Source organism: Bubalus kerabau, chromosome 8 (genome assembly GCF_029407905.1).
Source record: "Bubalus kerabau isolate K-KA32 ecotype Philippines breed swamp buffalo chromosome 8, PCC_UOA_SB_1v2, whole genome shotgun sequence".
NCBI classification, from domain to species: domain Eukaryota; kingdom Metazoa; phylum Chordata; class Mammalia; order Artiodactyla; family Bovidae; genus Bubalus; species Bubalus kerabau.
The window spans coordinates 117532446-117554134 of NC_073631.1; the positions used below are offsets into that span (position 1 = coordinate 117532446).

General features: G+C 48.7%; 1 protein-coding gene across 7 annotated transcripts in view; it reads right to left on the reverse strand.

Moving 5' to 3' along the window:
• PRKAG2 (protein kinase AMP-activated non-catalytic subunit gamma 2) overlaps positions 1-21689 on the reverse strand; it is a 309748-nt gene that overhangs the window by 22725 nt on the left and 265334 nt on the right. For 4 of the 7 annotated variants that reach the window (XM_055591312.1, XM_055591310.1, XM_055591313.1 and 1 more), the window contains 3 exons: positions 18295-18401; positions 3241-3322; positions 2173-2231 (listed from right to left, as the gene is read on the reverse strand). In XM_055591312.1, the coding sequence (XP_055447287.1) occupies positions 2173-2231; positions 3241-3322; positions 18295-18401 (248 nt within the window). The remainder of the gene's footprint in view (positions 1-2172; positions 2232-3240; positions 3323-18294; positions 18402-21689) is intronic. The other 3 variants (XM_055591311.1, XM_055591316.1, XM_055591315.1) reach the window with 1 other exon arrangement.

Here is a 21689-nt window from a genome sequence, read left to right on the forward strand (position 1 = left end):
TCATTAGGAATTATTAATTTGTAAGAAGCAGAAATGCGACCCATGATAGGAGAAAAACCAGTCACCAGAATCAGACCCAGAATAGAGATGATGGAAATAGATTCTGATACATATATATATCAGATATATAACAACTGACATAATATGTTCAAGGATTTAAAGGAAAATATAAACATTACAGGGAGAGAAATGGAAAATATAAAAAAGATCTAAATGGAATTCCTAGGACAAAAAACATACTATCTGAAAGGAAAAAAAAAAAAAAGTAGGTAAGATATTGTGGAGGAAAGGAACTGTGGAAATGAAGACACAGAAATAAAATATATCTGAAATGAAGCCGAGAGAGGAAATACTGGGGAAAATGCTACAAAACAAGAGAGTGTCAGGTGAGTAACTAGCATCCTAGAAAGTGGAGGAGCGGACAGAAAAATACTTGAAGAAATGGTGTCTAAGAGAATGGAGAAAAAGAATATGAGAATCGCAACAGCTGCAGAACGCATCTGACGCCATTCCACATGCGTTCTTGAGAAATACTTTTGGCAAACCTGGAAACGGAGCAACATCCTCCACGTGATGAAGGGCATCTATGAAAGCACTACAGCGGACACCAAAGCCACAGTGCGATGCTGAGTGCTCCCCTCCAGGAGGGCACACAAGGCAGTGAGGCCTGCCAGCTTCACGATGTCAGCGCCACACTGGAGGGCTCAGCCAACGAAAGCAAGCAAGAAGAACAACAAAACCCAAACACGCCGGTAGAATCACGAAAATCACAGTGTTAGATTAAGGCCACATGTGGGTTTCCAACTATGCTGTTATAAAACAGCGGGACTGCACCAGGGAGTTCTGTCACTAAAATTAGCCAGTAGAAATATGTCAAAAATGAATTTCTCCAACTTTAATTTTTACTTCGTTAAAACCACAGTGTCTGTATAGTCCTTGTTACAGCATTTCAGGGGTAACTGCAAGAAGCTGCATGAACATCCACAGGCCCGGAAGGTGAACCCTGTGTCAGGTCATCTACTTCGAGGCTTCACTGGGCGCAGCCATCCGGTCCAAAGACGTACGAGTGGCCTCCTTCATTTATGCGTCCAGGCAGATCTCAGTGCTATAGCATGCCCATAATGCCATTAAGAGCACAAATTTAGTGAAATTTACAGTAGGGGCTTCCCTGGTGACTCAGTGGGAAAGAATCTGCCTGCCAATGCAGGAGACTCAGGGTTCAATCCCTGGGTCGGGGATGGAAAAGGAAATGGCCACCTACTCCAGTATGCTTGCCTGGAAAATGCCGTGAACAGGGGAGCCTGGCGGGCTACAGTCCATGGGGTGACAAAAGATTTGGACACTACTGAGAACTAAACAAACAACAGACTAGCTAGGCAATAAGCGGGGGCTTCCCTGGTGGCTCAGACGTAAAGAACGAGCCCAGGGTTCTCTGATCCCAGGGTCAGGAAGATGCCCCAGAAGCGGGCATGGCAACCCACTCCAGTATTCTTGTCTGGAGAACTCCATGGACAGAGGAGCCTGGTGGGCTACACTCCATGGGATTGCAGAGTCAGACGTGACTGAAGTGACTTAGCACACATGCAATAAGTAAGTACACAGAATCCCATTAACCTGAGGATTTCTGAAAGCTGAATAAAAAGGCTATTTTTTAAAATGTTTCCTGAGACTACTTTCTTCAAGCTTCAAATATCAGACTAATTTACACTGAAGTTTCCTGCACATATATATATATATGAAAGTTGTTCAGTTGTGTCCAACTCTGCAACCCCAAGGACTGTACACTCCCTGGAATTCTCCAGGCCAGAATACTGGAGTGGGTAGCCTTTCCTTTCTCCAGGGGATCTTCCCAACCCAGGGATTGAACCCAGGTCTCCCGCAATGCAGGCGGAATTCTTTACCAGCTGAGCCACAAAGGAAACCCAAGAATACTGAAGTGGGTAGCCTTTCCCTTCTCCAGCAGATCTTCCTAAGCCAGGACTTGAACTGGGGTCTCCTGCATTGCAGGCGGATTCTTTACCAACTGAGCTATCTGGGAAGCCGTGTGTGTGTGTGTGTGTATTTGGAAATATCAACCACCAGCACTGACACACACATGAACAGTTAGTTCTATATACACATGCACAGACATACATAGTCCCACTTACTTGACGTAGGGATTTCTGCACTTACCATGGGTGATTTATAGTATCTATGTAGTATATTAATGAAATCTGTAATTGTTAGCATTCCTGGAAGAAAGAATTACATATTAAATATAAAACTATGAAAACACTCAAGGAAAATTTCAGGTGATAAGCCAACCTGAAATGTTTATTTACTAGAAAACCTTCTAAATTATACTATGACGATTACCAGCACAGCTTAATATATCATTTAAAACTATTAACCTGTTAATTATCTACCCCAAACTAAGATATACAAATTTAACTGAAGTTAAAGCCTAATAGTATTTAATGGAATTAATCACAATATTTGGCAATTCACTGAGAGAAAACTTTCTGAATGTTACAAAAACATCACGAAAGACTTGCATCTGCACACAAATAATTTCGGATACTTCAAGATCAAGTATACCATAAGCTCTAGAGACAGGACACTTTTGGTAGCATGTGGATGGTTTTCTGAGAATCCTTCTAAAAACAATGTCTTCCTCAGGCACAATTTATGAAGGGCCCACTGTGTGCCAGACACCAGGACTACAGCGTGAAGACAAGGACCGCTTCCCTGATGAAGCTGCAGCCCGAGGGGAGGCGGACACAGGGAGTCATTTCAAGATGATGCAGTGCCTGCTGAGAAGGGGCCACACCCACAGTCCACCGCGATTCCTAGGATGACATATTATGGAGCCTAGATACTGCGAGTCAGTGGTATTTTTAATAGTGTAACAATGATTTAGCAAAGGCATCATCCATGTTTCCATCCTTTCATCTGCCGTGTCAGAAAGATGTTCACCCAGGAGGAAATGGGGGTGCCCTGCAGTTGCCGACCAACAGAGGGCAGGCCTCAGGCCGCGGGCCCCGCTTCCTGGGGCTCTCGGACCCGGAAAGGCCCAGAGGAAGCTTTGGAGCCAAAAAGGTGCTGGATGAAAAGAAACCAGCACCTGGTTTTGAATTTACTAGCAGCCCCACCTCACAGGATGTAAAAAGTAACGGTGTTTTTTAACTTGGTCATGTTTTTACGAGGCTGGATTCCAGCACCTCAGGTGTTCAGATTTCTCCCCAGGCCCACACTGCTTACCTACAAAACTTTGTTTTTTACTCTCCCACAGAGGTGCTGCTCGAACACCATTGGCGACTAAGGCAAAGAAGGCCTTTTTAACCTAAGACAAGAGAAACAACACACAGTTTTAGTCATACATGTGCAGGGAGAAAAGTACCTCCAACTATTAGGTTGGTGCAAAAGTAACTGCGGTTTTGCACTGTTGAAAGCTGCCGTGTGATATTGAAATCCATTCTTAAATGTGGTTATGTTATACATCATTTTAATGCGCCTTTCTTGCTTTATTTTTTTTGCTAATGACTAATTACTTGCTGTGTATTTCTATGTTTATTTTAGACTATGGAAATGATGTTAGACAAAAAGCCAATTTGAGCAATTTCTTGAATATTCGAGTTCAAAATAGGTTGTAAAGCAGCAGAGACAACTCAGGACATAAACATGACATCTGGCCCAGGCACTGCGAATGAACACACAGTGCAGTGGTTCAAGAAGTTCTGCAAAGGAGACGAGAGCCTGGAAGATGAGGAGCGCAGTGGCCGCCCGTCAGAAGGTGACAAGGACCAATTAGAGCAATCATCAAAGCTGATCCTCTTTCAACTACGCGAGAAGTTACCAAAGAACTCAATGCGACCATTCTGTGGTCATTCAGCATTTGACACAAACTGGAAAGGTGAAAAAGCTCCATAAGTGGGTGCCTCATGTGCTACCCAAAAATCAAAAAAATCGTCGTTCTGAAGTGTCATCTTCTCCTGTTCTACACAACAACAATGAACCATTTCTCGATTGGATTGTGATGTGCGACGAAAAGTGGATTGCATGTGACAACCGGCAGTGACCAGCTCAGTGACTAAACGGAGAAGCAGCTCCAAAGCACTTCCCAAAGCCAAACTTGCACCAAAAAGGTCATGGTCACTGTCTGGTGGTCTGCTGCCCGTCTGGTCCACTAAGCTTTCTGAATCCCGGAGAAACCATTACATCTGAGAAGCACGCTCAGCAAATCGATGCGAGGCACTGAAAGCTAAAAGGCCCACGGCTGGCACCGGTCAACAGAAAGGGCCCAATTCTTCTCCACAACGACGCCTGACTGATGTCGCACAACCAACACCTCAAAAGTTGAAGGAATTGGGCTACAAAGTTTTGCCTCAAACCACATATTCACCTGACCTCTCGCCCACTGATTACTACTTCTTCAAGCGTCTTGACAACTTTTTGCAGGGAAAACGATTCTTCAATCAGCAGGAGGCAGAAAATGCTTTCCTGGAGTTTGTCAAATCCCAAAGCACGGGTTGTTATGCTACATGAATAAACTTCTCACTGGCAAAAATGTGTCGATTGTAATGGTTCCTATTTTGATTAATAAAGATGTGTTTGAGCTTAGTTATAATGATTTAAAATTCACGGACTGAAATGCTAATTATGTTTGCACCAACCTATTAAAATATTCAACCAACCTATTAAAATATTCAACCTAATCTTACCAGTTATCTTCAACATTGAGTTTTGTAATTTGATAAGTTAAAAATAACTGAATGTATTAATATAAGCAATATGCTTCTGTATTATATTGCAAGGTATACAGGGATTGGAGATTATTTTTTGAAACAAACAATGCAATTAACCTCAAAAATTTTTTTCTTGGATCTAAAGTGTCTCGACTACATACAGACTTCATATAATTAACATCACATAAAAGAATTAAACTTCAGAGTTTAATCCCTTTTATAGGTGGTTATTAATTCATTTGAAAACACTGAAGTTGTATCAAAGTATTTGAAATGAAAATCTGTTTTTCATTTGTTTAATAACAAAACATCAAGCACACCCCCTTCATTTCCCTGAGGGTGAGAAAGAGAAGGCATGAAGGACATAATATACACATATTTTTATATATTTTTGAGACGGAGACCTACCACCGTATGCCCGTCGTGGGTTGGGTCTTGTTCAGACTAGCTCACAAGCAGAATCTCTCTGAGCCCCCAGGACAAACACCCTCCCAGATACCATGGCAGGGAAAGAAGGTGGTGGAGGTGATGACTTACTAAGCTCAATGATGACAATGACCTCTAGAGAGCAAAGGGCATCTGGAAAATGGCACAATTTTACTGATTATCAAAGAAATGAAAGTTCAAGCAAATTAAAACTATCATTTATAGCAGCTAAATAGGCCAATATTTTTAAGTTACAACACCTAATACAGGTGTGGCCGTAAAACCCCCGGTGGCATCACGAATTGTTAGAATAGTTTCTGACCCACAGCTTGTATCAAGAATCACAAAAATACTGTTTGTGTACCGGTTTTTTCTCTGTCAAATTAGTTACACAAAAATTTCAGGAGTAGGATTTTTGAACCGACGATGTTCAGTGTGGCATTATTTCTACTACAGAAAACTGAAAAAAGATCTGTCTCCTGCAAACTTGTTAAATACTGGCATACCAATGAGAAAAAAAGTACCAAACAGTATAACTGTGAAGACTGTGTTAAAGTGGGGGGGAAAAAAAAAGGTTTATGGCAGTGAAAATGCAGACTATAAAATTATGCATTATAATTACATAAAACATGTATTTAAACAGAAAAGATCAAAGAGAAGCAAAAAAATGTAACTTCTATACTAAGGAGTTGAAGCAGTGAAAGTGTATATCTTAAAAAATTTTTAAATTCTGTGTTATAGCTATGTTTATAACCAAGAAAGAAAAAGGCTCTTTTTTCATCCACTATATTCCCAAACCCCTTGTTAACATAACAGCAAAAACAAATGGGAGGATTACAGGAACGGAAAGCTTCATGTCAGAGGAAGAGTAATGGGTTGGCACTGGTTTCTGCCTTTATTTACGGAACAAGAGTGACCGATGGAGGTGCCTGGCTCATCAGAACAGGAGCCGAAGGATGGCTGGAGCTGAGGGGGACTCTCGTTGGCCATTTCCCACACTTGTCCTGGCCAAGCCTGGCACTGTCCTCAGTACAGTGGGGGCTCCATCAACCTGCTGGACAAACGGGCAAGGAACTGGGGAGAAGAGATGAGAAGAGCCAATCCAAGGGCATGAGGGTCAGGCGGGAACTGAACGGCATCTACAAACTGGGAAGATGGTTTTCGAACCACAGCTTGTATCAAGGATCACAAAACATTCCCAGTGTGTGGAACTAAACGGCATCCAGGGGTGGTGAGCGAGGGTGAATGGTCTGTTTCTACCTGGACCGTGGGAATCTGGGAATCCTTGATGGTGGGCCTAGAAAAGATCATCAAAGGATACTGGGGAAAGTCACGGACAAATAGATTCTGAAACACATTAAAATATCTGCTTAGCTTGTTTTTCTAACTGGCTGGAGTAGGCAGGGAGTTGGGGCACTTTTAAAACCACAAACTGCTCATTGTTTTCTCCAAAATAAGAGATTTAGCACAGAAAAACCAGTGTAAAAATCATTCATGAGGATCATGCATGTAAGCCTGAGTGACCACAGCCGTTACAGTTCTGGTTTGGCCATGGTGAAATAGCTGAAAACAACTACACGAGGTGGACAGACTGTATGCAAACCCTGATGGGAAGGCGCTAGCAGGCACCACACAGGCAGGATTCAAGGAGCTACAGTTACTGAGAGAAAAGACATGGACTGAGCTCCATAATCTTTCTGGAATTTTTTCAAAACATGTTTTTCCAATCATCTTCAAATCAGTGAACTTCAATAGAAAACTGTAATCGATCAAAAAGAGTCAAATAAAACGAGGGTAGGAAACAGACAAAGAAAACCACACCCAGCACATCACAGGTAAGATGCTAGAAATCAAAGGCAAAGAGAAAACTGAATTGACCGGAGGGAAAAAGGACATTCACTTTCAAAGAAGCAACAAGTGCACAGATGGGGACACCAACAGAAGGAGGGTCTGACTCTGAAGACTCTGAACACGGTGACCGTCCCTCCAGAAACAGAAAAACATCTTGCTTTGCCACAATAACTTCTCTGCCTGACCTGCTACCTACAAGCTATTAGGCATTAGTCGCTCAGTCATGTCTGATTCTTGCTACCCCATGGACTGTAGCCCGCCAGGCTTCTCTGTCCACGGGATTCTCCAGGCAAGAACACTGGAGTGGGTCGCCTATCCCTTCTCCAGGGGATCTTTCTGACCCAGGGACCAAACCCAGGTCTCCTGCATTGCAGGCGGATTCTTCACCAGCTGAACCACAAGGGAAGCCCATAAACTGTTAAATGACCCCTAAATGCTCGGAGGTTACCAAAGGGCTCTCAAGGGCTCTGCACACAAACCTAAGGAGATGCCCGCACAGCACCGACTCTCACACGCAGGGCGGACACTCAGGCTGGCACCTCAGATGGCGGGGCTGTGATGTGTGCTGACCTGAGGGTGCACTGCTGATGCCATGAGAGGGACAAACCCAGGGAAGCCACCATCCAGGGGCAAAGGGGACATTAGGGATTCGAGGTGAAAAGTGCCTTCACTTTTGCATGGGAAGCTAAGACAGCCAGTGAAGTGAAAGTCACTGTCGTGTCTGACTGTTTGCAACCCCATGGACTCTGCAGTCCATGGAATTCTCCAGGCCAGAATACTGGAGTGGATAGCCTTTCCCTTCTCCAGGGGATCTTCCCAACCCAGGGATCGAACCCAGGTCTCCCACACTGCAGGCTTTACCAGCTGAGCCACCAGGGAAGAGGGGAAACATAATACTGGAGTGGGTAGCCTATCCCTTCTCCAGCAGATCTTCCCAACTCAGGGATTGAACCCAGGTCTCCTGCATTCCAGGTGGACTCTTTACTAGCTGAGGTACCCGGGAAGCCAGACGCTGAGGAAAATGCTGGGAGTGAAGCAGAGGCATCTCCCACTGCCTTCAGGGGGGCGAAGCTGCAGGACCAACCAGGCTGACTTTGGCTTTTCCTTGGCTCAGGTCCTCCGCCCTCTCTGAGCCCCGACATTCTCAGCCACACAAGGGGCTAACAGACAACGTCTTCCTCACAAGTGCATGGGCTTTTTTTTTTTTTTTTTGGCCATGCCACATGGCTTGCAGAATCTCAGTTCCCCCACCAGAGAATGAACCTGGACCTTCGGCAGTGAAAGCCTGGAGTCCTGACCACTAGGCCACCAGGGAGTTCCCAGAAGTGACTGCACGAACCAGACTTGCTCTGAAGATGTTCAGCAGTAAGAGTCAAAAAGGAACAAAGCTTTTAATTTTCCAGTCTCTGCAAACCAGACCAGAAGCAGAGAAAGATTTATCGTCTTAACTTCAGCCACACAGACTGTTGACATGTCGACACGTCATGGAGGGTGGGGGCCACAATTCGCCCCTCCAGAGACGGGACAGAAGCCCCTGGAGTGGACAGGACGTGCTCTCAGCCCGAGGGGGCTGCGTGTCGGTGTCGCCGGTCAGCAGCCCTGCCTGTCCCTCCTCTACTTGGCCGCAGCTTCTGCACCATCAGGAGACCTTCTAAACCTGCTTCCTTAGCATCACGTGTGCGGAGTCCTTTGAAACTGTACTTAGAAAACTTCACAACCACAGAAGGCGCAGGGTGTCACCAATTACCAAACAGAGACGGATAAAAGCGGACGGGCACAATCGAGTTCCAGTCTTCAGGGAAAAACGTCAGGGTCCCTGAGGACCTTTGAAAAATTTCTTTCTTTTCACCTGATGAGCAATTTACTTAAATGGATACCATTTAAAATTTTTGTATTTTAATAGGCGTGGGGGAGACAGTTAGGCGTCGGGGGGGTGGGGGGCGGGGGGGAAGAGTCAGGTGTGGAGAGAAGCCCAGGACTGGAGGCTCCAGATGCCAGGGGGAGGTGGGGGCGGGTCTGAAAACAAGCAGGGAGATTGTTTCAAATCAGATCATAACCGCATCAACCATCAAAGGACTTTTTTCCAGAGAAACTGCATCAGAAATAAAAGGCACAAAGATGAACACTTGGGTGCTTCCAATGGAAAAGACAGCTGGCCCGACTCCTGAGTGAGACCCACCAGGCGGTAGCCCTGCATGAACAGCGTGCTCCTCCAGCTGTGGGTGCTCTCTGTTTAACTGTGCACCACTCGGCACAGCCCTGAACACTGAAGCTGTGCAAATTCTAGACGGGTAAAGAAAACAGAACAAAAAGGGAACATAATAAGGATGCTAAAGAGCAGTTCAGGGGCCCACGATCTCCTGGCTGAAGTTCCAGAAGAAAGGAAAGAGCAGGAAGATGACCTCGGAAGAAATAGCACGATGAACACAGAACGAGTGCGGGTCAGGCCCGAAGGCCCACTGGGTGCCAGCTCACAAGAGGAAAACCTGCAACCAGGCACGAGGCACGGAATTCAGGAGCCCAGAGACACGGAGCAAACCTCAAAAGCATCAGAGGGGGAAAAGAAACCACACATCAAAGACGGAGATTAAAGAAGAAAAAACAAAACAGCTTTCTCTTCAGCAACACAGGCAGCTAGAAGTAGTGGAACAAAGGCTTGAACATTTGAAATACACATTATGGAATTCTGTACACAGTCTACAGATTGAGTGCAATCAATGTTGAACTTTTCAAGTAACTGCTTTCTCATGTATCTTTTCTTGGGAAGTGTACCAATGTTTGAATCCTCCTAACCGCAATATGACTCATTTGTAAAGACCCTGATGCTGGGAAAGGTTGAGGACAGGAGAAGGGGACGACAGAGGATGAGATGGTTGGATGGCATCACTGACTCAATGGACATGAGTTTGAGTAAACTCCAGGAGCTGGTGATGGACAGGAAGGCCTAGCATGCTGCAGTCCATGGGGTCGCAAAGAATCGGACATGACTAAGTGACTGAACTGAACCCCAACATGACCTGGCTTCCCTGGTAGCTCAGTGGTAAAGAAAGTGAAAGTGAAGTCACTCAGTTGTGTCCAACTCTTTGCGACCCCATGGACTGTAGCCTACCACGCTCCTCTGTCCATGGGATTTTCCAGGCAAGAGTACTGGAGTGGGTTGCCATTTCCTTCTCCAGGAGATCTTCCTGACCCAGGGATCTAACCCGGGTCTCCCGCACTGTAGGCAGACACTTTACCGTTTGAGCCACCAGGGAAGTCCTGGTAAAGAATCCACCTGCCAATACAAGAGACACAGGTTCAATCCCTGGGTTGGGAAGATCCCCTGGAGAAGGGAATGTCAACCCACTCCAGTGTTCTTGTCTGGAGAATCCCATGGACAGAGGAGCCCTACAGTCCATGGGGTCTCAAAGAGTCGGACAGAGTTGCTGAACAACAGCAACCCCCAGTGTGATGGAGCTGAACGGGGTTAGAGGAGGCCACCAGGGTGGGACCACTGTCCTCATGAGAAAGACTTAGACTGGTCTTGCTCCCCAGGCAACTGTCCGCAAGCCGGGAAGAGAGGCCTCACCAGCCAAGAGGACTTGAAGCCAGGAGAAACGAAGCCCGCAGGTCTGTGGGCTTTTGTCACGCAGCCCTAGTGGACCGAGGCAGGAAGCTCCAGGGGAAGGTGCTCCACCAAAACAGAGGGAATAAATCAAGAGCGCAGAAAAGCCTGCGTTCAGGTTATCAGGAGAGGGTGGAGCCACTGATGGCGTGAAGCAGTGAGGGTCTCGGGTGATGGTGACGACCGAGGAGGAGGCGTAGAAGCAGCAGGGCTGGGGCTGCAAGCCTGCGGGCCCAGCCTGACTGCACAGGAAATCCTACTGAGAGGTCAGCTGGTGGGAAAAGCCTTAGATGATCAAAGAAAATTAAAAACGGAAGGATTCCGAGCTCCAGGAATAACACTGAACTGAACAAATAGGAAATGTCACCGCGGTACAACATGACACAGTCAGATGCATGAAAACACCCCCTGAGAAATGGTTAATGGGGGCGGGGGGCCGGTGGGAGGGGAGGAAGGAAGCCATGCGAGGAACAAAGCACCCAGCTGCCAAGTTAGGAAGAAGAGTGCCTTAAAATGAATGACTCGAGCTAAGATGGCAGTGACTGCCAGGCCTCACAGCTGAACTGCTGTTTCTCGGAATACAACAAGGGGGCGAGGAGGAACACAGACTGCTGTTCGTATGCAAGCCTTTTTGCACCACCTCTAAACGACGTGACAGGTGAAGCCCACTGCCTGTACTTCCTGTTAACAGCCTGCCAGATGTTGTGTGAGCTCTCCCATCGGGTCGGCCTCACACCGTGGCTCTGACCACTTAAGTCTTTTCTGGAATACCAATACGCTTTAATTCTCATTGTTCTGGACATCAGGGACTTACTAATTAGTCCCAGGGATCATTCAGCTTATTGAGCAATCCTTCTGGATATTGGTTGTAATTTTCTCTCTCTCTCTCTTGGCCTCAAGTCATCTGTTAAGTAGATGATGCCGCCAATAAAATCAATATTCAAGTCACTGCTCCAAATGCTGATGGGCTTAGAGGGAAAGAACCTTAAGGCATCCAGCAATTTCTTAGCTAGGTTACCCCAGAAAGCAGAGCCTGGCCCACCCATGGCTTATCTGAGAAGACGACCCCAGGAGTAGGAGTGACACAGGCCTGCAGGGAAGAGGGGAATGGGTGGTCGAGCTGGCCTGACAGGGCTCGATTCCCCTGGGGTCTTCTGGGGACTGTCCTCCCGGAGGGGGACAGGCAGGGGCGCTTACCCACCTGCTCGTCCCCCGCTGGTTCCCGAGGCAGGGTGCTGTCCACCGAGCCTGCAGAAGGCAGGGTTGGCTGGAGTGACAGGTGGCCTGGTGCCTGAGAGGAATCCAAAACCACCAGGAGCCTTGCTCCAGGGAGACCGAGATTTCACTGATGTTCTTTTACGGTCCATCAGTTCAGTTGAGTCGCTCAGTCGTGTCCGACTCTTTGCGACCCCATGGACTGCAGCACGCCAGGCCTCCCTGTCCACCACCAACTCCCAGAGCTTGCTCAAACTCGTGTCCATTGAGTCGGTGATGCCATCCAACCCTCTCATCCTCTGTCCATAATGAGCCATTAATTCGCTGAGCTGCCTAAATACGCTTCTGTATCTTATCCACCAGGACGCTGCGCCAGGCTCTGTCAGCCCCCAGACTGGCCTTTCCTTCATGGTATTACCACAGCTACGAACGATCCAAAGAGGAAATCGGGTTCCTTGCCCTGACTTTCTGGGCTCAGGCTACGACAGGTTTCTAGAGACTACTACTTTTATTAACGCTTCATTCAAACACCTTACCTGGGATGGACACCGCGTGCCCCATTGTTTTTCCAGGAATCCTGTTTTTCCTTTTGCTTCTGGCCTCAGGCATCAGGCCTCAGACCTGCTCACCTGGTCTCCACAGTTCCTCCAACACCACTGCACAAATTGGGGCCAGGAAGCAAACGGACACCCTCCTGCAGTCTCCACACCTACCCTGGACTTAGCTTCTTCTAATCACCATTTATTGCACTTGTTCCATTTTGAAGATTATTGTCCTTGACGATGAAAAAGCACAAAATGAGCTGAAACATCTCTCTTCCTCTTCATTAGCCCCTGTAGCATGAATTTTGGGAACAGGTTGAACCCTTATCTTTCTTGTCTCTAAAGTAGGCAAGTGGGGCTTTCCTGGTGTTGCTGTTGTTCAATCCTTAAGTCGTGTCCAACTCTTTGTGACCCCAGGGACTGCAGGACACCAGGCTTCCCTGTTCTTCACCATCTCCCAGAATTTGTTCAAACTCATGTCCATTGAGTCAGAGATGCCATCCAACCATCTCACCCTCTGTCGTTCCCTTCTCTTCCTGCCCTCAATCTTTCCCAGCATTAGGGTCTTTTCCAATGAGTCACCTCTTCACATCAGGTGGCCAGAGTACTGGAGCTTCAGCATTAGTTCTTCCAATGAATACTCAGGGTTGATTTCCTTTAGGATGGACTGGTTTGATCTCTTTGCTCCCCAAGGGACTCTCAAGAGTCTTCTCCCGCACCACAGTTCGAAAGCATCAATTCTTTGGTGCTCAGCCTTTGTGGTCCAACTCTCACATCCGTACATGACTACTGGAAAAACCATAGCTTTGACTAGATGGACCTTTGTTGGCAAAGTGATATCTCTCTTTTTTAATACACTGTCTAGGTTTGTCATAGCTTTTCTTCCAAGGAGCAGGCGTCTTTTAATTTTGTGGCTACAGTCACTGTCTGAAGTGATTCAGAGCCCCCGAAAATAAAATCTGTTAATGTTTCCACTTTTTCCTCATCTATTTGCCATGAAATGATGGAATTCGATGCCATGATCTTTGTTTTTTAAGTGTTGAGTTTTAAGCCAGGCTTTTCACTCTCCTCTTTCACCATCATCAAGAAGGACAGTTTAGAGGTCAGCTTTTACCCTGTCAGTTACCCAGGTAACTTACATCCAATTAATACCAATATATGTTAGCTTCCTATTCAACGACTGCTGTGGTTTCTGTGTCCTGACTGGACCCCAACGGATCAGAAATGTACCCGGGAGGGTTTTGGGGACCAAGGGTTTGGGACTGGGCTCATGTCTTGGAGCCTGAACACAGTGCTGAGGTCTGGGTCAGTGGTGCCCAGACCCCGTGGCCCCGGGCAGGGAGCACTGAGAAGGAACCAGGGCTCCCCATGACCGTGGCACCCCTGCCCCAGCCTGCAGTTGCCAGAGGAGAGCCGGGGCCAGGGATGCAGTCGCTGCAGCGAAAGGAACGTGGATTCTGGGGTGGGCAGAGCCCTGCCAGGCTGGGGCTCACACAGGGCACAGAGTGTCACCACCCCAGGGCCACCGCCTCCTCGCGTCTCGGACATGAAAGCCTAGGCGCTGACTTGGCTCAACCCCAGAACCCAGCACAGCGACGGGGCTGGTGTCAGAACTGCCTGTCTTGGCTTGGAGGCCCAGGGACAAGTTTTCCTGGGCGGATGCCCTGCACACGTGGGGTCACTCATTCCCCAGACAACCGCAGCCACCCCCTGCCGCCCTGAGACCTGAGTCAGGCTCCAGCCTGCCCCAGCGAGGGCCTCACATGTGGGGACAGGGACAGGGCTTCACCACTCCGTATCTGCAGAAACCTGGAAATTGAGTGTGGGAACTGCTTCTAGATAACATGGATTTGGTGGAGTTACCGGCAGTGTGGACGTGACATCTAGGGCAGCCGCTGGGAAGGCTCAAAAGCTTTCCGAGTTGATGGCCTTGAATGTAGGCCATTGCGGAACGCCGAGATGCCAGAACTCTGGTGCTCTGAGGAGGAAGAGTGAACCCACGGGCTTATGGAGATTTCGGCACGTGCGCCTGTGCACCTAGCCCCCAGCCCCCTTCCCCAGCAGACCCTCCTCAGGTCTGCGCATGGGGACCCTCCACCCTGAGCAGCTGCGTGCTGGCGGTGCTCCACAGGGGACGTACCCGTGTGGACCTTGCTGATGTGCATGGGGTGAGGGTCCTCCGGGGGAGGACAGGGCTGCACTGAGCTGCCAAGGACGAGGCAGCAGGCGCCCGGCTGGGGTGAGAGTGTCTGATCCACAGGCCCTTGGCAATGGCTGACCAGTTACAGCACCCCTGGGAATGAGGCGGATGCCCGGCCTCTTTAATGTTCCCTGATCCACACAGCCAGAAAAACTCTCGGCCCAGGGGCTAAAACCCCGCCTTAGTCATCAGCATGCATTCCCATCCTCCTACCATTCCCAGACCCGAGTCCCAAACTTGGTCAGGGTCCCCTGAGGACAGTGCCCCACCCAGGACTGCCGCTTCTCCAGGACGGCTGAGCGCAGAACTTTCAGGGTCACCAGGCACTGGCCTTGAACAGACGCGACTTCTGAGCACCCCCAACGCCACTGTGGCTGCAGTCAAGTGGGGCGAATGGTCTGCCAGGGGACAGACGGAGTCTCAGCCAAGGTCAAGCCCTGGAGCTCAGGGGTCTGCATGCCGCATTGGCTACCCCCGAGTTCTCGAATGGAGCACTGGGGTCCCTACTCTGGCTCTCGGACACACAGAGCATGGGATGCTATGGTCAGGCAGGATGCCCCTCGAAACCACAGGCTGGCAAGCCAGGGGCAGCAGGGTGTCCTTGGGGAAGCTCAGAGATGGAGGTGCTGACCGTCACACTCCGGGGGGAACCTGCCCATGCAGCTGGATTCCTGTGACTTCAGACCGAGCATCTTGGACCCTGCAGCTCCACCTGCATGCGTGTTCTCTCTGGACCGATGTACTCGGCCCCCGAGGTGCAGGCCGCCTCGGCGGGCACAGCCCACTCCCATGCTCTCTGACTCCACCGTCCACAGAGATGCTGACCGGGCCCCCAGGCCTCGTGTCGCACACGGTGACATCGACGACACTGGCCTGGCTGGTCTGGTAGGCAGGGAGGAGCAACGCTTTACAGATGTCTCAGAGTGATGTCTGCAAACCAGAGGGATCAGGGTCGGGGGGTGGGCAGCAGCCTGGAGCGTCAGACCCCCCCACCCCGTGAGACTCTGCCTGCCTCCTGCTCCCCTCCACCCTCTTGGGCCTTCGGAAGAACACGCCCCTATCTGAGTGCTGCTCTGACCCGTGCACTGAGTGACCAGCGACAGCGGTCTTCAGTGGGTCCAGAGCAGGGCACGGCTCTGCAGCAAGGTGGGCCCCTCGTCCACCCGGGCCTGTGACCCCCAGAGGCAGAGCTGGGGCCGCTGGATGAATGGCTCACCAGGCACCAACAGGCAAGTCACTGGTTTGGGGGCGGGAAAAAGATTTAAAAAAAAACCCACACCTTCTTCTGCAGGTCATTATTTTCCTTTTGAGAAATGGCTCCTGGCTTCCTACAGGGCCTGGTAGGGGAAGAATAACTCAGTGGAAGGCCGAGGAACTGTGCAAGCCCAGAGCCCACCCCGATAGGGTGGCATCGGGCCTGTCTAGCCCGAGTGCTGGCTCATCTGCACCTCCAGCCATGGAACCATTTAAGGCAGGCTCCTGCCCTCCGGGGAGTAGGGGGAGTCGGGCAGCGCCCCCACCTTAGTCACACCACCGTCAGGGGCTCGTGACGACCACTGACCTCGAGGGAGAACCAGTCAGCCCAAGGAGCAGGACTCTGGGACGTGCACTTGGCTTCCAGGGCACCAGGAGACAGGCGCTGTGTGTCCGCGGACATGAGACATACGGACACGACGCACGGGGGCGTCACAGCCCAACCTGCGGGAGGCCCGTGGCCTCACAGAGGCCGAGGGCACAGGTGCCAGGGGCCCTTCTCAGGCTTCTCTAGTTGCCTGTTTTTTGTGAACCCTGTTTTCAGTTCACGTGTGGACGGCTGACCCTGGCTCCCCAGACCAGCAGTGTCTTTGATACGCTCAGAATGACTTGAGCGGAATACATTTCTTTTTTTTTAACTGAAACACATTCTGAACAAACTTCTACCCGTCTCGACGGCTCCGTGCTGCCCTACTACGGGCACACCGGGTGCTGTCCCAGCTGCCACCTCGAGAGGAGGATGACCGTCGTGTGGTCCTGGGGACGGACACGCTGCAGCCTGCCAGCCTGCTTCCCTCACCCTCGGGACGTGTCCACGGTCACCCTACAGGCCGCGTCTAGACGACGGTCTGCTTAGCCTTTCAGACACATGATTAACTTCACTGTCACCAGTGCCCAAGTGTCACCCCCATTTCCATGGTAACCTGTTTTAGCTCCTTGGAAGCACGGAGCCCACAGGATTCGTGACTTCCATGGGATGAGGCTCAGGCAGCTTCTATTAATCAGGGGGGTGACAGTCACTGGATTAGTGACCTCCGAAGATCCATAAGGCATCACATTTTTCACATATCACTCGCTCTGGCTAAATGCTACATTCAGAAAAGAGTCCATTTCACGACGAGGGAAAAGCTGAGTAAGAATGAAACCCGGGGTAACTTGCTTTTCTGTTGCTGGAAAACCTCCAGTCAGGCCTTTGGCAGATGTCTGAGGGTAAGAGGGGTGATCTATTTATTTGGGGAATTCAGAATTTCCAGGTACTTCACTACTGCAGTCTGTAGTTTTAGGGGTACAGAAGGTTTCCTGAAGTTACTGTCTGCTTCCCTAAGATCCTGCCTCTGGATACCGCTCTGTCCTCCTTGAGTCAAGGAATCAAGAGCTGGAGAAGGGGCCTCGAAGGGTGCCTGGGCCCAGGTGAATTCGCCAAAGTCACAGGGTATCAGGCCAATTTACACAAAAATCAGAAACAATTGGAAAATAAAATTAAGGACAAAGCGATTTTCACGTTCCTGAGAATTCTGGGCACTGAGGACGAATGCAGGCAGAGTCGTCCCCTAGAGCCCAGGCATCCTGGGGGAAGAGCCACAGCAGGGTGTCCCGGGGGGCTCACAGGCCAGAGGGCTGGGCAGGGCTCCCAGGACCCCGCTGGACGAGGAGCCGAGGATCTGGGGTGAACGCACTCGCCCACTGGAGTCCCACCGAGGGAAGGAGCGGTGGTCTTCACCTGGAGGCCCTCGGCCCCTTCCCCCTCTCCCCCAGTCCCTCAGGGGCTCCCCAGGGGGATGACGCCCTCATAAAGTGCCAATGGCCAGTGAATACCTGCCTTGGCAGCTACTTTTGGTGAACCCAAGCGAACATAATCCTCTTGGTAAAGATTTATGCATAAATTTACATGCACACAGGTATGCATAGTATGCACACATATCTTATTACACTGGATGTAATTTGAGTATATTGAATGTATTATTTTGAACTTTTCACATACGACTGTAAGTCATATTGGTATAAAACGAGTTGCAGTAAGCACAATTTTAATACCATAATAACCAGGTTCAAATTTTCTACTGAAAAAAGAGATCGACAGTTTTCTCTTAAGAGATTATCCACCTGAGTAATTTTTTTCTTTATAACTGAAGTTTCTTCAGCTTTATTCTGGTAAATAACTAACACAGGGCATCAGGATGTGCTGAGGAGGGACCGGGATGGACACACATCAGGGAGACCTGAGTTCAGATTCCACCCCATGACTCCCCGGGTCTGTGGACCAAGTTTTCAAATTCTAGAATGTGAGTAAACTCTAGATAATGAGTTTCCTTATCTGTTAAACAGTGCATTCCTTAGAAGACTGCCGTGGTGACTGAGAATTCAGATGGTAAACCTCAGCACAGGCCCTGATGTGCAGAAAGGACTGGGTCCAAATTGCCTGACAGGACAGCCACCGGAATAACACAGCCCGAGCTCAGGGAAGCGGGGCCCACTCACTTGTAACGTGGTATCGAAAACGACAAGCTTGGAGCTGGTTGGAACGATGTCGTAACACTTGTGTGACCTCATGAATCGCATGTAAACGCCACTCTCTGAGTCTTCTGCTGAAAAGGAAAAAACAAGGCTAGTATCAGTGATAAGTAAAAAAGAACTTCCTCTATCAGATTAAGAGTATGCATGAAAACCTATTGCTAATGCACTTAATGGAAAATAAGAAATGTTTTTCCCTGTAAGAGCGAGAAGCCATGCCACTCAACCCTGCTGTCCTTGTTGATGCAAGAAGGCAAGGGAAGAAATGAAGCCTCTGGGCTGAAAAGGAAAAAGCAAAACTGTATTTGGTGGACTATATGATTTTCTACATAGAAAATACCAAAGAATTACAAAAAGCTCACAGATCTAAAAAAAAAAAAATGTTTAGCAGGTCACAGATGGCAAAGTAAAAAAACAAAACAAAATAAAAAAACACATGCTAGTATTTCTACATACTAGCAAGGAACAACTGGAAATTTGAAAATGTTAAAGGCATCATTTATATAAAAATGAAATGGCAATAAGGATCTACTTAAGGAGACCTGAAAACAGTAACTGCATGAATAAATCTGTATAACGTCATCTCTATTATTTCAATTTCTGTAGAAGTTAATGGACAACTGGCAAAAGGAATGACAAGGTGCTGGATTCCAAAGCTGTGGCTGTGGCTGGCTGGTGGCCCAGTGCCCTGCCTGCCAGGACCTCACTCCTATCTCCTGGTCCACTCGCAGGACACACCTCCACACCGCTCAGCCCACACCAACCTCTACATTTGGGGAAGATTTAGATTACCTGGATAATATCCAGGGAGAAAAATAAACTGCTTTATTATTGTTGTTTGGTAGCTAAGTCATGTCTGACTCTTTGTGACCTCACGGACTGCAGCACACCAGGCTTCACTGTCCTTCACTCTCTCCCAGAGCTTGCTCAAATTCATGTCCATTGAGTCAATAATGCCATCCAACCATCTTGTCCTCTGTTGTCCCCTTCTCCTCCTGTCTTTAATCTTTGCCAGCATCAGGGTCTTTTCCAATGAGTCAGTTCTTCGCCATCAGGTGGCCAAAATATTGGAGCTTCAGCTTCAGCGTCAGTCCTTCCAATGAATAGTCAGGACTGATTTCCTTTAGGATGGACTGGTTGGATCTCCTTGTAGTCCAAGGGACTCTCAAGTGTTTTCTCCAACACCACAGTTCAAAAGCATAAATTCTTCGGTGCTCAGCCTTCTTTATGGTCCAACTCGCACATCTGTACATGACTACTGGAAAAAATATATCTTTGACTAGATGGAGCTTTGTTGGCACAGTGATGTTTCTGCTTTTTAATACGCTGTCTGGGTCTGTCATAGCTTTTCTTCCAAGAAGCAAGCATCTTTTAATTTCATGGCTGCAGTCACCATCCATAGTGATTTTGGAGCCCAAGAGAATAAAATCTGTCAATGTTTCCATTTTCCCCCCATTTATTTGCCATGAAATGTTGGGACTGGATGCCATGATCTTAGTTTTTTGAATGTTGAGTGTTAAGCTAGTTTTTTCACTCTCCTCTTTCACCTTCATCAAGATGCTCTTCAGTTCCTCTTTGATTTGTACCTTAAGGTGGTGTCATCTGCCTATCTGAGGCTGTTGATATTTCTCCCAGCAATCTTGACTTCAGCTTGTAGTTCATTCAGCCCAACATCTCACTTTATTATACATACTAATTAGTAAGATGGGGCTTCCCTCATGGCTCAACGGTAAAGAACCCCCCTGCCAATGCAGGAGACATGGGTTTGATCCCTGGGTCGGGAAGATCCCCTGCAGAAGGAAATGGCACCCCTCTTCAGTATCCTCACCTGGGAAATTCCATGGACAGAGGAGCCTGGTGGGCTACAGTCCATGGGGTCACATGACTAAGTGATTACCGACAACAGAATTAGCAAGATGAGAGTTAAAAGTGTAAAATGGCACAACAGGAACTAACTTCCTTGACTATGTCAAGAAGCCCGTTATTCTATTTCCGACTGTGATGAACAGAGTCCATGCTGGTTGGTTTGCCAATTTCACGATAAAGCTATTTAACGAACTACTCCCAAACCTCTCGTTTCCAATTGTGACCTCTCTTTGGGGCACTGTAATTCGGAATTCAAACTCCCATCTTTCCCATCACCTCCGGCACAGCCCCCTTCTCCTACATCTCCCCTCCTGCTCGTCTGGCTGGCATTCAGGCTTCCGGGCTTGGCTTCTCCGTGACCCTGCTTGCCTGTTTCCTGTTCTGTCCAGGCACACAGCTGTCTGCCAAGCTCCCTGCAGTCCTTAATCTCACGTTCTGGCAGTCGTTCCTCCTGCCGTAATGGAAATGTCCTGCTCTCCACTTCCTTGCCCCATTTCAAATGCCATCTCCTCCACAAGGGCACTGACTGCCTGAGTGCTTGTTTCTGTGCTGCGATCCCAGGTATTACAGGAAGTGACCTCATGCAATTTACGTGACAAGCTCGAAGGGTGTGCCTGGATTTGCTCTACGTGTGAGCTGACTCAGCAACTGGGGTGGAGTCAGAAAGTTAGGAAGTGATGGGAGTGAGGTTTCAATCCGTGTTGAGGGGCTGCTGTCTGCTTGGCCATCCCGCTGTGCAGACACCTGGGGTGTCCTCCCAGCACGTGAGCTGACGGGGGCAGCGAGGTCTCCGGGATGTGCGTCCCCAGATGGGTGAGGTGCTGGACCACACGAGGCCACGGGCGGAAGCAACCCCGAGTCAGGAAGGGCAGGCTGTGCTCACTCTGCACCTTCCATGGCTCCTCACTGGGTGAACCGGGTGTGTTCCACACGGCTCCGATAGTCTTACTCTTCCTGGATGCTAATTTCTTTGAATGGTCAGAATCTTACCCATTTACTACGTTAATTAAGTCCATCAATACCTATTTATTGCGGATGGTCTTAGTGTGGGTTCTCCCACAGCTGACCTGTGAGACCAGGGGAAGTCAGATGAAATGAAAGAGTCAGAAAGAAAAACACCAATACAGGATATTAACACATACATACTGAATTTAGAAAAATGGTAACGATGACCCTATATGTGAGACAGCAAAAGAGACACAGATGTAAAGAACAGACTTCTGGACTCAGTGGGAGAAGGCAAGGGTGGGATGATCTGAGAGAATAGCACTGAAACATGTACACTGTCACATGTGAATCAGATCTCCAGTCCAGGTTCGATGCACGAGACAGGGAGATCAGGGCTGGTGCGCTGGGATGACCCTGAGGGATGGGATGGGGAAGCAGGTGGGAGGGGCGGTTCGGGATGGGGGCACGTGTATTCCCATGGCTGATTCAAGTTAGTGTATGGCAGAAACCACTACAATATTATAAAGTAATTAGCCTCCAATTAAAAC